The 17,483-nt window shown below is 46.9% G+C and overlaps 1 protein-coding gene across 1 annotated transcript; it reads left to right on the top strand.

Annotated features, from left to right (window-relative positions):
• Positions 1-231: 231 nt before the first annotated feature.
• Positions 232-11,431, top strand: DCSTAMP (dendrocyte expressed seven transmembrane protein; the record flags this gene model as incomplete). Its single annotated transcript, XM_056113328.1, has 4 exons — positions 232-1,260; positions 7,410-7,718; positions 8,769-8,842; positions 11,392-11,431. Coding segments are annotated over exons 1-4 (1,452 nt in total), but the record flags the coding sequence as incomplete, so codon positions are not given.
• Positions 11,432-17,483: the final 6,052 nt, after the last annotated feature.

Genomic DNA, 17,483 nt, shown 5'->3' with positions numbered 1-17,483 from the left:
CCGCACCTTGGGGCTGGAGCGATTGCACAGCAAGTAAAGCATTTGCCTTGCATGAGGCCAATCCAGTTGATTCCCAGCCTCCCATATGGTCCCCTGAGCACCACCAGAGTAATTCCTGAGTATAGAGCCAGGAGTAACCCCTATATATCACCAGGTGTGACCCGAAAGTCAAAAAAAAAAAAAGCATGACCTCACTCGAGTTTTTGTTCTTATTGCCAGGGTAATGTGAGCATGGGCGTCTGGACTTCAGGTGCCGATCTCTTTCAACATCTTTGGCAGGTATACGTATCTCCCAAGAGCCCTGGCTGGCTTGATTTCACCCAACACTTGGGGGCCTGCTGTTTAGTCGCTCTCTTTGCTGCAGGCCTCCTGGCCGTGGCCTGCCAGGGGTTTTGGGCCCCGTTCCTCGTCTTCCCCATTTTCTGGGTGGCCACATGCATCCTGCTGGGCTGCTCCAAGCACATACGCTGTTTCATCCTCCTCTTCTTCCTCTCTTGTGTCCTGCGGGAGGGCAAGAATGCCTTGATTGCCACAGGCATGGGCATCGTCATTTTGGGTCACGTGGAGAACATCTTCCACAACTTCCAAGGCCTCCTGGACAGCATGACTTGCAACCTCAGGGCCAAAAGCTTTGCCATCCACATCCCACTTCTGAGACAATACACAGAAGCGCTTCAGTGGCTCTATGGCCTGGCCACCTCCCTGCATATCTTCAATGACCTGATTTCTTGGAACCAAATGCTGACAGTCTCCCTTTTCAGTCCCAGCCAAGCCCTGGAGGCCCAACTCAATGACACCAAAGGTCATGTCTTGGGGACCTGGTACCAGGTGGCATCGGCCATCGAGGTGCTCTCCACACTGGGGCAGCGGGTCCTCGCAATGGCTGGACTCGCCCTGGTCCTCCTCAGCACCGGCTTCTTCATGAAGCGATATTTGGACCCTGCAGGGGTGAAGTTTGAAAATATCTACATCAGCAGACAGTTTGTTCTGTTTGATGAAAGAGAGAGGCTCCAACAGAGGCCCTGTGTCCTTCCACTGAGTCGGAAGGAAAAGAAGAAGTACGTGCTCATCCCATCCTTCTGGAGGACCCCCAAAGAAAGGAAGAGCCTGGGCCTTTTCTTCCTCCCAGTGTTTCCGCATTTCTCCCTCTGGGTGCTTTTTGCAGCCACTGACTATCTTCTCTATCGGCTCCTGGTCTCCATGAGCACACACTTCCACAGCATCCCAGGCCTGGAGGTGCACCTGAAGCTGCACAGGGAGGTAGGTGCTTGCTGGGGAGTGGATGGTGGATTGCAAAAGATCAGGAATCTCCGAGCCAGGTGATGTCACTCTCATGCCATCACGGTGCCTGAAATTTGTCCAAGGACCACTGGTTACACAGAAGACCCGATGTTAGATCTGGAGAGAATTATTTTTTTGCCATTTATTTTATTCATTTATTTTTCCCAATATTCCCCTTACACTTTATATAAACACTGTGGTTTACAGAGTTGTTCATGATGACTTGTTACAGGCATTCAACATTGCAGCACTAACCCCACCACCATTACACCTTCCCTCGACCATTGTCTCCAATGTTCCAAAACCTGCTCCCATGGCAGGTGCTCAATAATTTATTGCATATTGCTTGTCATCAATAATTTGTTAAGAGAATGATCCAAAAATAATGTGTTTCTTTACAAGAAAGTTAATGAAGACTGTTGTGTCTCAACTTGAAGTCATTAGGTCCTTGTATAAGAGATTACTAAGATGTTGTTACAGGTTTATATTTTGCTGATTGAGATTGCTTACTTCTACCTTACATTCCATCCACTCTGGTGTGCCAGTCCTGCTTTATCAGTGTTGTCCTGTTTGAGATGTTGCATGGCCATGAGCTCCAGAAGGTTCAAAATTTTTAATGGGGTGATACAGCTGGAGTTAAATTTTTAATTAGGTGGCAGCTTTGGGGTATGTGCGTGACTGCTGGGGCTTCTGCAAGTACAGGGAGACGGGGGGAGGTAGCCTATCTTTTTACACTCCATGGAAGCCTGGAGATTTCAGTAAAAAAAAACACATACCTGAGTTTTTTCAGCAGATTAAACTTCTAAATGAGGCTGGACCCTAGCAGTGGGATTCGGCTGGGAGCATGGCAGTGACTGTGGAGTGTGGAGGCTTTTGACTGCTAGGGCTCAGCTTGGACAAGCACTGGACTCACCTGCTCCCTCCAGGGTGCCCCAGACCACATCAGATCTGGAGAGAATTTTTTATCACATTATTTGTTTTTCTCTGGTTGCCTAAACAAAAGGCCACAGATTGGTGCGTGGAAATAATGTGAACATGTGCTCTTAGAATTTGGGGGATGAGAAGATTGATATGTGAATGACTGGGCTGAAAACCAGGTGGGACTGTGAGAGGGATTCTCTCAGGTTCTAGGGAGAGATACACTTGTGGCTCTGGGGAACTGTCAGCATTCTTTTACTTGTAACACATCTTTCTCTGTCTGTCTCTGTCTGTCTCTGTCTCTCTCTCTCTATGTTTCTGCCCTCACTCCCCTACTCCGTAGATTCTGTGTCTTGCTCTGTCTCCCCATTGAAAAGTGTATTGCATTAGGCCTCAAGCAGGGTTTTCCCTCCATCTCTCCATCTCAAACTGAATGACAATTGCCAAGAAAGCCTGAGAATGCAGTGTGCCTTCAGCCCTGCACCCTCAGGGTGACAGTACCTCTCTGGCCCCCAGAAGCACACTTTTAATAGGCACCTCATGCGACTACATGTAGGTGGCACACAGACCTTTTGACAAATGCTGACTTGTGTCTCTGGTCCTCCCAGCTGCCGCCTGAGCCCTGGGCATTCTCTTGCTCTGCCTTCTCTGCTTCGCAGCTGTGTGCCAGACAAAAGTCTGTGGTTTAGGTATCTTTCATTTTTGCCTTTCCCTGTGGAACTTGAGGGTTGGGGAGAATGGTGGCGAGATCCCAAGTGGCGCTCAGAGGCCCAGGAGCCATTTCCTGGGACAACAATCAACTGGGCCAGCTGGGACTCGGGGCTCGGCTTGGCTGCACAGTGTCAGGGGATGGGTGGGAGTGGAGTGTGTGTGTGTGTGTGTGTGTGTGTGTGTGTGTGCTGTGAGACTGGGGTGGAGGGATCCTGTATTCAAGGGATCAGACATGGATCTTGTGTGTGTGTAAGACACACACCCCTGGCCGCTGAGCGCTTGCCCCAGCCCTTGTATTTTTGTTGTTTTTGTTTAGAGATTCCTTCCAGCAGTGCTCAGGGCTGCCTCATGTGTGCTGGGGATGGGACCTAGTTGACTCATGCAAGGTTTGTTTTTTTTTTAAAATCTAGTAACTATGAGGCTTTGCCAGGTGGGGCATACATGCATGTGTATGTCTGTGCAGAAGTGTGCACATGTATGTGTGTACTGTGTGCGCATTGCATGTATGTATACATGAGCACCTGTGTGCATGTTTGTGCACATGTGTGCATGTGTGTGTGTGTGTCTGTGTGCGTGTGAAGGTTATGTACTAGCTGAGACTGGTAAAGACAGCTCTTCCCATGGGTCTGAGTTTCCTCCTCGTGAAGGGGCTACAGTCATTGCGGCTGTTGCAGGGAACAGATGGGGTGCCTGTGAACACTCCTTGGGAACCCCACTTTCCATCCCTCTGGGGGGGCTGGGATCCTCTGACTGTACTCACCTTTCTTCATCTACTCTTCTCTCCCTGGTCAGCAGGTGCCCGGGGCCAGGCCCAGCCCAGCCTAAGCCTGGCCCTTTTTCTGTGTTGATTACTCTGAGCACTGGCTTCCCCTGTAGAATTCAGTTAATTACAAAACCCTTTGCTCTAGATATCTGGAGAGGGAGGATAATGGAAGCAGCACTTCGGATGAAAGTCAAATAAGATGGTCCCATATGCCCAGTGGAGGGAGGTGGGGAGTAGAGGGCCTCTCCCTCCCACCCCCATTCTCTAGGATTCTCCAGGAAGAACTCTCTCTTTCTCCTTTCTCTCTCTCTCTCTCTCTCTCTCTCTCTCTCTCTCTCTCTCTCTCTCCTCTCTCTTTTTCACATCTCTGTCTCGTCTCTGCCTCTCTGTCTCTGTCTCTCTCTCCCTTAATTTCTTTTTTCTTTCTTATCCTGTCTCATGATGAATCCTCCGTCATTTCAGCAGAAGTGGGACCAAGTAGCAAGCGCTGCTTTCCACACAGGAAGCCCTGAGCCTGTGAGGCCAACAGAGACTGGGTGAGGGCCACTGTTTCCGCTCATCGGGCAGAAGCTGGGCCCCAAGTGGGTGTGGGAGTGGGTGTGGGGCTTCTCTATTCTCCAACCACCCTGCTGGGATTCTGAAGCTCGCTTGGCGGCTTCTAATCTTTCCCCAGCTGCACACTACCCAAGGAGGAGTCAGGCAGGAAGGGGGCCATGGGTGTAAGGTCTTTCTCTCACTCTCTCGATGATTTGCAATAAGAATAGAAATGAAGTAGCATCAATTGAGCTAGCCAGGCAGTGTGCTGGTGTCAGCAGAAACCACCCAGGGCACTGTCCAGTGAGCACCTCTGGGAACAGAGCACTCAGTATGTGAATGCTTTAGTTCACAGGCCTGAGCAGACCCCCAGCTCTTGGCTGTCTTAGCAAATCATTTATCTACAGAGAAGTGAACCAATCAAAAGTGTCAGGGTGCCAGTGGGCTCATTGCTGGGCACTTTGAAAGAATTCTCAAGACATCTTCCTCTTCTTCCACCTTCTCTCCTCCTCCTCCTCCTCCTCCTCCTCCTCCTCCTCCTCCTCCTCCTCTTCCTTCTTCTTCTTCTTCTTCTTCTTCTTCTTCTTCTTCTTCTTCTTCTTCTTCTTCTTCTTCTTCTCCTCCTTCTCCTTCTCCTCCTCCTCCTCCACCACCACCACTTTCACCTCCTCCTCCTTCTCCTCTTACTCCTCCTTCTCCTCCTCCTCCTCCTCCTCCTCCTCCTCCTCCTCCTCCTCCTCCTTCTTCTTCTACTTTTGTTGTTTTTAGGCCAACTCCAGCTATATTCAGGGCGTACTCCTGTCTCTGTACTCAGGGAGCACCCTATGGTCTCCAAGCACAGGTTGGAGACCATAAGGATTGCCCAAAATGGAACCTAGGTTCGCAAAGCGAACACCCTACCCACTTTTCACTATTGCTCCGACTCTGAGTTCTCAAATCTTCTGCATCACCTGCACCAACCCTACCCACCTCCTGCCCCCATAAAAGGTTGACTCAACCGTTATGAAGACATGACTCCCCCCTGCAAAATTTCTAGACGAAGACAACTTCCTCCAAGACCCACTGTGCTGCTGCTTGATTGCATCAGGATTTCTCAGTTCTGACCTGCCCAGTGACTTTGTGTTCTCTAAGAGGAAGGCGAAAGCAGTGACTTGACTCTGGGACCCAGAGCTGGCTACTGTGTGGCTGTAACCAGGGCCGAGGAGGGGTGGCCTCTGCGTGTCCCAGTCAGGAACCAAGCTGGGACAATGACGTGCTGCCCTTGACACTGGCAGGCGGGCATGCCTGTGGCCGGGGTTCCTGCAGGTGCCGGGAGTGCTGCCCGGAGTACCGTTAGCTCTGCTGAGTACTTGGGTTCTTTTCCAGGAGTCTTTTCCCTCTCCCTGGTCCTAGGGCTCCGGGGTGCTGGGGTGATAATAACTTACTAAGTACTCCTGTCTGTAAGGTTAATGCTCTGTCCCCAAGGTGCTCCATTTACACTGGGAGCAGTTTATTCATGGGCAGGATCCGGTCCATTAATTTCTGTTTTACCAAATTAGAAAACAAATCCACCGAGAGAGTAAATGACTTTCTCGGGTCAGGGGAAGGAAAGGGCTGAGTCAGCGTGCATCCCCGGCGGGTGGGTTTGCTGGGTGCCCCCTCAACTTCTCTGTCTGTGGGGGGTCAGGGGCTGGTTCTTTCACCTGCAAACAACCCTCCTGGGCATCCGAGAGAAGAGAAGGTGTCCTATTTGAAGATCTCTGCTAGCAGGATTTCAAACCCCTCTTCAATAAATGCTATTTTTAAATTATTATTATTTTTGTTTGCTTGTTTTTGTATGGGGTGGGGTCGTTTGGGGTTATATCCAGTGGTGCTCAGAGTTTACTCCTGGTTCTGTGTTCAGGGATAACTCCTGGCATTGTTCAGGGGACCATATGGGGTGCTGGGAATCAAACCAAAGCCGAAGCTTGCAAGGTAAGCCCCCAACAAACTGTACATGCCCAATTCTAGATATTCTCCTAGGAAGTCCCTCTCCTCATCTCAAGCTCTCAAAGGGGTTAGAACACCATCGCCCACTTTGTGAACTGCAGTCTGTTGATGGAGTACTAGTCCAGAAGGTGGTAGCACAATGCCTTTTGAGGGGACAGACTATCTTTTGGGGGACGGGTGCTCCCCAGCAGTGCTTAAGTCACTGGGCTGCCCTCCCTGCAATTCTCCACCAACTAGGCCAGAAGTTTGATGTGAAGCACGAGGATTGCAGTGCTTCTGGGCCCTGCAGAGCTGGGAAGTACCTGAGCCAGCCCAGAGAAGCAGGGGGACCTTCAGGTAGGGAGTCAGCAATGCTCTGGAACAGTGCTGGCCCCAGGCAAAGCAAGTGCCTTAACCCTGGTACCGTTTCTTGGGCCTGAGGGAACAGTAGCTGTAGGTAAGACCAACTTCCGGGCTAGAGAGAGTACAGCAGGTAAGCCGCTTGCTTGCCTTGCATGGGGTCAACCTGGATTTGATCCCCAGCACCACTTAGGGTCCCCTGAGTGAGCCCTGTGAAGTGCAGAGCCAGGAGTAAACCCTGAGCACAGCTGTGTGTGATTCTTAAACCAAAAGTAAACAAAAACAGAAAACAACAACAATAAAAAAACTTTTAAAAATGTATTTACTTATTTAATTTTATTAAATCACTGTGAGATACAGTTATCAAGTTGTTCATGTTTGGGTTTCAGTCATACAATGTTCCAAAAACCATCCCTTCACCAGTGTATATTTCCCACCACCAATGTTCCCAGTCTCCCCCATTCCACCCCCATCCCTCCACCCCCACCCTCCATTCTGCACCTATGGCAGGCATTTTTCTTCTCTCTCTGTCTCTGTCTGTCTCTGTCTGTCTGTCTGTCTGTCTGTCTGTCTCTCTCTCTCTCTCTCTAGCTCTCTCTCTCTCTCTCTCTCATTTGTGGACATTATGGTTTGATGTACTGAGAGGTTTTCAAGTACTATATCCCTTTACCTCATTTCGGTATTCAATTCTTGTCCAAGAGCAATCATTTCCAACTATCATTGAAAAAGACCCACTTCTCCTCCAGCTCCAGAAGGAGCTGTGAGAGTTCCTTTAGCCTAAATAAATTCACGGCATGGTTGAAGCTAAGAGCCAGGAGAGGAGGGCAGCATGGGGAAAGACGAGGACTGAGGGGGACAGTGGCATTGACTTAGATCATCATTTCATTCATTTCAGGATCCAGGAACTCAAGACATCATCTATGGATCTTCCTTTAACATCTCTCTGTTCGAGCCCCACTGCCTCCCTACCCCAAAGCTCCTTCTCACAAAGACCTGGTTTCCCATTTGTCTTATTCTTGCCACGCTGGTGATACTGGGACTCTTGTCTTCCATCCTTATGCAACTGAAAGTCCTGGTGTCTGCCGCCTTCTACCCAAGCGTGGAGAGGCAGCGCATCCGATACCTGCATGCAAAGCTGCTTAAGGGAAGATCAAAGCGACCCGTGGGAGAAGAGGGGAGAAAGACAGGTGTCTACTACACAGAGGTAAGGCCCTGGCACAGCCTGGAAGGAGGGAGTTAGAGTTTGAAGGGCAAGGGCAAAGGGCATTTCAAAGCGCGCTTCAGTTTCACATCAGAATTGGTATCGCCAATAACAGATGAGACACTGAGGACGTTGAAGCTGGGGCTAAGGACTGACGGGTGAGCCTGGCTCAGGCTTCTAGCTCTGTGACTTCAGATAGCCGGACAGCAGGGCCTACAGGCAGAGTACCTCTAATGTACTGATTTTGGCTGAATGCCTGCCTTCACCTACTCCATCAAGAAGCCTGTTGGGAAGACCCTAGGAGGTGGCCTTTAGGTTCATGTCCACGAAGCGAAACTTGCCCAGCTCAGAAAAAATCATAGAGGGAACTGTTCACCACAGTTTGAATTTTTTTTTGACCCTCAAAAGGGGTCATAAGCATGATGCTCAGGTGTTATTCCTGGCTCTGCACTCAGGAATCTACCCTGGCTGTGCTTGGGGAACCATATGGAATGCCGGGGATTGAACCCTGGTTGGCTGCATGCAAGGCAAATAAATATCCTGCCTTTTTAAGAACCTGCTCATTCCCCAGCACTGAAAACCTTTTTATGAAAGAGATAGAGGCTGATGTAAATATATTTTATGCAGACGTAGGGTAACATGACTTTCATACATATTATGAAATGCACACTTGTCACAGACTTTATTTACTAAGTAAAGAGAGACAGTAATCAATTCCAAACAAACAGCAAACCAAATCAAAACCCTGCACAGAGATAGGCCTTGGGGAATACCAAAATGAGTTTGCTTAACAGATGCAAATCTGGCCTCTTTCCCAGGGCTGGGTGGGAGGATCAATTGGAACCCAGGGGGAGAAGCTCATTTGCATGCATTGTTGCTATCAGCCCTACTCTACCACGTTCGAGGACTGGGAAATAGCTGAGACATGAGAGATACCCCTGCTGGATGGACTTTCTCTTCATTTCAGAGGGCTTCGCATTTGCTCCTAGTTACCCCATCATGGAAAGTTCACATCATGCTCAAACTCAGCTATCCATTCGCCTCTCTCCTCAGATTCATTTTTGGCTTCCAGTTCTGAGAATGTTTAAGAAGAAGGAAACAAACGCTGTAAGTCAAGACAATCCATGATGGTCCCCAGTGGTCTCTTGGACCACCTTGCTCCTGCAATTCTCATCCACCGGGGATCGCTTTCCTGTTTTCCCAACATGATGAGAGTTCTGGTCATGGGCCTGGAGGGAATAAAGTTTGCAAGGCCCACACATTTGTCTTTAGAATGACTACTACAGAAATGGTGATGTCCTCTATCTTCCAAGCAAGGGCATGATCTAGGTGGGGTGAGGAGCATGCAAAAGACAGGCTGTATAATGCCAATGAAATCGTGGGGGACAGGTCCTGGTACATGATGGGACAAACAACTTGTACTTCTTGTTAGCTGCCCATGACCCATCTGTGTGTATAGTCTGATCTGCCAATGATGTTATAAATATCCAAATGGGTCTTGGCAGCCGAAAGGTCCCCACCCCTGGTGTCACAGGACTACCATTGGGCCCCTTGAGAATAATGCTCTGCAATTGAGTTATACACAATGTAAAAAGACCCCAAACATCAGTTTCTACCCCAGGCTCACAAGCAAACACCTAGAAGAACATACGTATGTAAGGTCTATGAGCTCTTCACCCTTCTCTGCTCTTCTTTATCATTCTTGCAGCTAGCCCACAGCTGTCCTTCTCCTCAATCCAAGGACTATCTAAAATTATCTTCCTCTCACCACCTCAACTCCTACCTCCTAATTTTCTGGGTCTCTTAATTTTCCACTCTTGGGGCTGGACCAAGCCATCAGGATGAGCCCCTGTAGACTGTCCCACAAACAGACAGGAACAAGGGCCCCATGAAAATGGGCGAGATTACTCATGTGTCCTGACTGGTTTGGATGAGGCCACTTTCTTCAAGCTGACTCCAGTAAATAACATAAATTTCAGCATACTAAAAGAGTCAGTCTTTCTCTTCTCACAGATCCCAGGTGCTTACCTAGCCTACTTGTTTGTAGTATGCAGATCCTAAGTACTTAGCCAGCCTTTCTTTGACATGCATACCCTAGGTGCTCACCCAACTTGTCTTTGGAATGCAACCCCCTGGTGCTTGTAGCCCAGGCAAGCTTTTGGCTTTGTATTTCTTTCCAGAAACCCACTGACTTGCAGACATAAAAAACCAATGTATGCCTTTCTGCCTGAATGTTATTGCTGTAACTTCTTTATTGATGACATCAATTTATTGAGCCCTTTAGAGGTATGTATGGTAGGACGGTAATAAAAGGAGATCTCAGGACGCTCCACCTTTTGTCACAGGGTCTGAGCAAATCCGAGCCCTCCATGAAAATAATTTCTCTTGCATTCCTTGTCTCAGTGCCTACTACTGAACAAATATCCACACAACGTTTCACGTCTAGATCCTCTGCCTGGTTTTCAGGGACCACCTGGAGCGATAGCACAGCGGGTAGGGCGTTCGCCTTACAAGCGGCCAACATGGCCGACCCGAGTTCGATTCCTCCGCCCCTCTCGGAGAGCCCGGCAAGCTACCGAGAGTATTCGATATGCCAGACACAGTAACAACAAAGTCTCCAATGGAGACGTTACTGGGCCCGCTCGAGCAAATCGACGATCAACGGGAGGGCCTTTACCTTTACCTTATAAAAAATGTTGCAAAATAACTCAAAGGCATCCTACATCTTTCTTTTCCAAATGTTAAGATCGTCCATATCACCAGGGCTCAGCAATCAGACCCAGAGAAATAGCACTGAAACCTGTATTAGCTGTGGCATCTGTTTGATGTAGGCAGGTAGATAGGGAAAGAACCTTTGCAATGAAACAAAGTTTCATGGAAGAAGAATTCTAGGAATGACCCACCTTGTGGATACAGAAAACACAGGCCTGATAAGACCATCCAGACCCTGAGGATATAGGCCTCCCCATGAAATTCCTCTTTTTGGACCTCCCTGGTAACCTCCTTAGCAATGGACTTTTACCTGGGAAGAAGCCCCACGTGGGGGCAGGCTGAAGAAACCCTATAAAGGCCACCTTGAACAAAGGAAGGGCGCGCATATGCTGTCCGAGCTCATGTGTTGCTTGTGCCCACGTGGCCAAGCACACGTGGTGCCCGAGCACATGTGTCGCCCGCATCTCCCCTCTTGAGAGGTGTACTTTCATGCTTTCGTGTCTAATGCTAGGATGTGTGTAGGGGCTCTCTCCACCCTCGGAGAAGCCCACGTTCTCTCTGGACGCGTTACTCTCTCACTCTCCATTCCCCCGCTTATCTCCGCTTATCTGCTTATCCCTTTCTCTCCCTCTCCAAAATATCCTCCATATAAAATCTATTTATTTCACTGCTTGTCTACTCCTGAAATTCCTTTCTGCAAGGCGAGACAAGAACCCAGTAACCCTGGGTCCCAGGTGGCAGAGGCGGGTGGGGAGAAAGTGATCGTCTTTCTCCTCCCCGCTTCACATAAGTCACCCGTGGGGCCCACCAACATCATGTTCACTCTTAAGTCTATTTCTTTGTTATGAGTCTTAGTCCTGTTCAATCAGGGGCCAGACCTTCATCTTTCTCTCTTTTTCTTTTGTGACTGTGACATGTTCCGTGAAGTGGACTTTGATTTTGCCCTGCCCCTGACTGCCTGACTGTCATCTTCTTCTTCTTCTTCTTCTTCTTCTTCTTCTTCTTCTTCTTCTTCTTCTTCTTCTTCTTCTTCTTCTTCTTCTTCTTCTTCCTCTTCCTCTTCCTCCTCTTCCTCTTCTTCCTCCTCCTCCTCCTCCTCCTCCTCCTCTTTTGCTTTTTGGGTCACACCTGGTGTTGCACAGGGGCTACTCCTGGCTTTGTACTCAGGAATTACTCCTAGTGGTGCTTGGGGGACCATATGGGATGCTGGGAATTGAGCCTGGGTTGGCCACGTGCAAGGCAAACTCCCTACCCACTGTACTATCGCTCCCGCCCCAATGTTGCTTTTTCTATGCACCCAGGTAGTGCATGTGAGGCAAGAACCGGCTTTATGTGCAGGTATCAGTGTGTGAATTCAAGGTCCTGCATTTGATATGCTTTGTCTCGTTTCTGTTCATGTGACCTTTTGTCGCTCGAATAATGTGGGGTCTGCTAGATTCTTCTCCACGACAGTTTACTCTTTCTCTTTTTTACTTAGCAATCATATTGCAGGACAATAATACTTTGAGACGATGCAAACTTCCTGCTTCCCATCATATTTTCACCCTCTGATTTTCGCATCCCTGAATGAAAACTTATTGCTGTGGTCACTGAATTGTGATTTCTTTTTGTATTTTCCTTATTTTGTTGATATTTCTTAATTGAAATTCCACACCATCACCGGAAACTTCTTTTGTTTGTTTTTGGCCTGCACCTGGCAGTGCTCAGAGGCTCTCAGATCTGTGCTCACAAGATTGCTCCCAGAAGTGATGAGGGACCATATGGTGCCAGGGATTAAGCCCAGGCCTGCCTGCATGCAATGCCTGTGCTCATCACCTCTGCAGCCCAAGAAACAGTTCTTTGGAAACTCAACTTGGTTTCAGACACCAGAATAGACCTTTAACCCATGTTCTCTCATTTTCTTTTATCACAATCCTGTGAGTTAGGTGTCCTTTATTTCCATTTGGTAGATCAGAAAACTCAAGCAAGGAAAACCTGCCTTGGCTGACCTGGTGTAGGGTGTGGACAGTTCTTCTTTAAAGCTCCCAGATGATTCTAATAGCACTGGGACCGAAAGGCACCATTTGGGGAAGTTTTCCAGAATCCTGGGTCTTTCAATATAGGGTTTCCGTGGTTACAGTTCTCAATCAGGAATGTTCCAGAGGGAATGTTCCTTAAATTTGTCTGATACAGGGCTTTCTGAAGTGTGTTCTCAGAACTCTAAACCTATCTAAACTCTAAAGATTCCTAATGTGTGTTCACATTATCCAAAGCCTGATCATGAGAAAAGCTCGTTTCATCTAGAATTTGCCCCAAATTATGAAACTGTGAAAGGATTTTTACGGACCCCAAGTCTTCTCATTATGCAGGATCTCTCCCACAGACCACCTCATGGTCCATACCTCTATCACAGACCTTAATTGCCATCACAAAAAGATTTGAGAAGGTGAAGATATGCTTGGAGGGGCTGGAGCTATAGGACAGCAGGGAGGGCATTTGCCTTGCATGCAGCCAACCCAGGTTAGATCCTCTGCATCCCATATGGTCCCCTGGAGTATCACTCAGGAGTAATTCCTGAGTGCAGAGCCAGGAGTAACCCCTGTGTAGGGCCAGGTGTGACCCCAAAAAAGCCAAAAAAAAAAAGGCATACTTGGATCCTACTGCAACATTCTGACAGAGGCCTACTTGGTGGTGTTTGCTAAGTAAACAGTGGTATGTCTTAGCAAATCAATTTCAAGTGTGAATCATTTCTAAAACAGAGAAGAAAACTGCACACATTAGTAAAAGCAAAGAACCAACTGTTCAATTTTCAGAGGAAATTGAATGCCTTTGCTCTTCTAAATTCTATTAATTAGCAAACACGTGTATTTACATAAAACCACCACCAGCCTCTGCAGCAAACATTTGAACAGAGTCCTTGGGAGTGTGTGTTCTGGTGAGGCCCAGGCTAATGGCGCTGGTCTCTGCCTTTGGGACACTTCCAGCATCATCAGAACACAGATGGGTGTTTACAAGGTAAGCAACAGCATATAGAGTAGCTTGGGGGAGGTGCCACGCAGAGGGCCAGGAGATATCTTTAGGGCACCATGGCTGGATTCTCTGCCTCAACCTGTTACCAAAAGTCCAATTTCCCATTCTTTTCTATGGAAGGGTACTGGTAGGGTTGGCAAAGGGGTCTTTATGTTCTTGAAATCAAACCTGCCCTCCAGAAGAAAGAGAATTCCTATTATTTGCCCCAGAGTATAATTTTCAATCTTGTATGAGAGTGTCACGTCTCTTAAAACTTACCCTACTTTGAAGGACACACTATTGGAAGGACAGACTATTGGAAGGACAGACTGGCAATGAGGTGTTGATCCTGAGGAGCTCAGGGGCCACTTCTGATGAGTGCTGGGGACCCAGGGGACCATGTAGTGCTGCTCCTGGGCTTCTATGTGCAAAGCAAATATTGCAGCTTCTTGAATTCTTTCTCCATTCACATCTTTGTTGTTCAACTCCTGACCTGCTCCAGGAACCCCGACCCAAACAAAATCCACTGTGCAGTCCAGAAAGAGACTATTTGAACCTGGAATTAGCTATCAGGAGATGGTGCCAAAGATGATTTTTTAAAATAAAATTATTTCAATTTAGGGAAACAGAGACCGCATTTTTTTAATGGCAGGGAACCATGATTATGATAGTCACAGGTTTAGTAAAAAGAGCATTTAGAATGGGAAAAGCTAGATTCACTGCTCATTTTTAGTGATACCATTTAGGGTGATTTTGCTCTTACCTCTCTGAGCCTCCGTTTCCTTACATATAAGAGGAGAAAAAATATTAATTTTATGGAATCTTTTTGATAAATATATATGGCCTTTCCAAATTAAGCAAATTAAGACCATTTCTTTCTTTGTCTTCTTTCTCCTTTTCCTTGTTCTCAGCCCAAATCTTTTCTCTTCAACTTTCAACAAGCAAATGGTTTTTAGAGAGGAAGAGGCAATGCTTTAAGTTTTACACTCATTCTATTTTTTATACTTTCTGACCTTCTGACCTTCACCACCAATAAGAAAGGGAGCACAGACAATACGTAAGTGAATTTTGATAAAATTTTATTTACCAAAACAAATGACAACCAGGATTTGGCCTGTCTGGTAAGCATGTAGACTTGGGAAAAAAACCTTCAATTTAAAAAATATTTCTTTTTTAAATCTAAGGCACCATGATTTACAAAATTGCATATAATGGAGTTTCAGTCATACAATGTTCTTGTATCAATCCCACCACCAGTGTGACCTTCCTCCACCAATGTCCCCAGTTCCCTCCCAACCCCAGCCTGCATCATTGACAGGCACATTTTTAAATTTAGTTATTGAGTTTTGGTCTCCTGTTTGCACTGTTAGTGGCTCTGTATCTTAGACATACACATATACCCAGTGGTCCCAAGCTCCTGTCCAAACAGGTACATTTTTTAAGAAATCCAGGAATAAACATAGGACATAACTCAACAGGAACTAAAAGGGAAAAACTGAATAAAAATTCCTCTTTGGAGAGAACAAAAGGGAATGCCCTGCCACAGAGGCAGGGTGGGATGGGGGGATGGGGGTGGGAGGGATACTGGGATCTGTGGTGGTGGGAAATGGGCACTGGTGGAGGGATGGGTATTTGATCAGTGTATAATTGAAACCCAAGCACAAAAATTTGTAAGTCTACAACTGTATCTCATGGTGTTTCACTAATAAAAATTTAAAAAATAAAATTAAAAAAAAAATAAAAATCCCTCTTTGCCACCAACTTGTTAGACGTTTTTGCAGAAATTATTACCTTTTTCTGAGCATCACTTCCTCATTCATAGGATGTCTGAAAAATCTGCCATTTCTTAGAGTCTATGATTCTTCAAGAGCCTGCAGTGTCCTGGAGAGAATCTCCAATCTACACCATCACCCAAGTTTCAGCATTGAATTTGTTTGTTCTTTTTTTGGTTGATCAATGACTCATGAAGAACAACAGAAGCTCTTGGGTCATAAGCATGATTTATTTGATGAAGCAAAGGGAAAAGATAACATTTGTCAGAATAAATGTTTTTTTCTCCATAGACACAGAGGTTATTAAATTCTAAATGTCACATGTAGACTTACCTGTGACTGAAAGTCAGGCAGTGGTGTCAGTGGCTAATGACATGAGAAAGGAAAGTCTTGCTTTTTCAAAAGGAGTAGGGCATTGGTCTGATATATTCCATAGGAAGTGAAAGAAAACAACGTGTTGGAAATAGGACTGTCGCCCAAGAAGAAATGCTAATAATCCCTGCATGAATATAACTCATACATTGTTTTCTAAAATGGTGCAAAAGAAAAAGTGTTGAATTAGAAGTTAGCATTGACTTCTAATTCTGGCCCCAAACCAAAACCAAAAATAATATAAGCTTTTAGCATACTAACCTTACTCACAGACCACAGAACCCAAGAAAATCAAATCCACTGCAACACTTGGCTTAACTAAGTTCCTAAGTTCCTTTTGAAAGATAATTTTATATTGTCCTATAAGTGAAAACACAAGATCACTTTCCATAAATATAAAGTTACATATATGTGTTACACATATGTCATATATATACATGTTTCACATACATACATCATACCCGTGAATAAATTTACATGTGTTTTGCACATCACTTTTAGTACATACAATGTATAAAGATACATATATATTTTGTATATAATGTATGTGATGTGTATGATATTTATTTATTATATAGACCTGACTACATGGGTACCTTTTATATAAGCATAAACTATGCACAATACACCAGCATTCACACACATGGGAAACAGAACATTAGTTATAATATCCAGGTCTAAGGGACAGACACCCGTGCCAAAGCCTGCAGCCTGCTCTCTCCCTCCCTGCGTTAACCTGCTTGTTACACCCATATCTAGGGGTTACCCTAAGGGGCCGGGGACTCCCAGCAGCTTTTGCCTGAGGCCTGCTGCTGATCCTGCGGCTGTTCATTCCCCTGCACTGATTTCTCTGGATTAGAAAAGAGCCACAGGCAAATTGCTGCAGAGACTGGTGGGCGCTGGAGTGGTGAGACCCCAGCTCTTCCCCACCAGGGGCAGGGAAGGCAATATCCAGGGTCTCTGCTAACACTAGGCCGGACCATGGGGAGGAGGCACTCCTTGCTTGCTCTGAAGCTTCAAGAATACTCGGTTCTCTTTTTCTGCTTCTTTTTCAGGAAGGGACTGAAAAACACCTAGGCCTGGTGCCGGGAGAGTTACGCAACTAGAAAATGCTCTGGTTGGAAAATCAGCCAGATTTCTCACATTATCTCCCTCGAGAGAGGCCTCACTCTTCTCTGGAGTCTGAAGACGTCCCAGGCTGTGCAATGCAGCTTGGGTCCAGCCGCGCTGTCTCTCTGCAGGTCTGCATCTCCGGCCTGGGAGCCCCAGGCTCCTTCTGGAAAGAGCTGACCCGGCACCCCCGGGCCCACTTGGAGCACTATTTATAAGAATGCCCTGGATGCAGGAGACTGCAGGACTGCCATGCTGCCTCTCTCTCTAGGGCTCTTTGGCCCAGCGGAGATGGCATTTATGCAATTCAGAGCGAAGCGCCTCAGCAGGATTAGTCAGCAGCTAAGTCCTCTGACGCAGCTTCTGGGCTGGAGATAAAAATAGGAAAGAGGATGTTTTGCATAAGTCGTTGCCATTGTGCAGGAGAGGAGAAGTGATCACTGTTTTGGTTGTTGTTTCAGGTTCTGTCCCGATACTTTATCTAAAAATAGATGGAAAACTCTTTTTGGAGCCAAACTTTGCTTCCGAGGTCCGGGCTCTTTGGACCTTCTGTTTTCGGTTTTTGTCGTTGTAGTTTGGGGTCACTCCCCGCAGTTCTGGGACCAGTGAATGGGATCATTCTAGGCAGTGCTTAAGGAATCAAACTTGGGGTTCCCACATGCTCCAGCTCTTTGAATCATTTTCCTAGTTCCTTTCTGGGCCTCCTTTTATCTCTCTGTTTGTTTTGAGGTGTCACATACAGCAGTACTCAGGGATGAGTACTGGCAGTGCTCAGGGGACTATATGCAGTGTCAGGGGTGGAACATATGGGTCC

The sequence above is a fragment of the Sorex fumeus genome, unplaced genomic scaffold (assembly GCF_029834395.1).
Source record: "Sorex fumeus unplaced genomic scaffold, SorFum_2.1 ptg000002l, whole genome shotgun sequence".
Classification (NCBI taxonomy): Eukaryota; Metazoa; Chordata; class Mammalia; order Eulipotyphla; family Soricidae; genus Sorex; species Sorex fumeus.
Note: the sequence above shows the minus strand (reverse complement) of the source record. Positions and strands in the feature narration are given on the sequence as shown.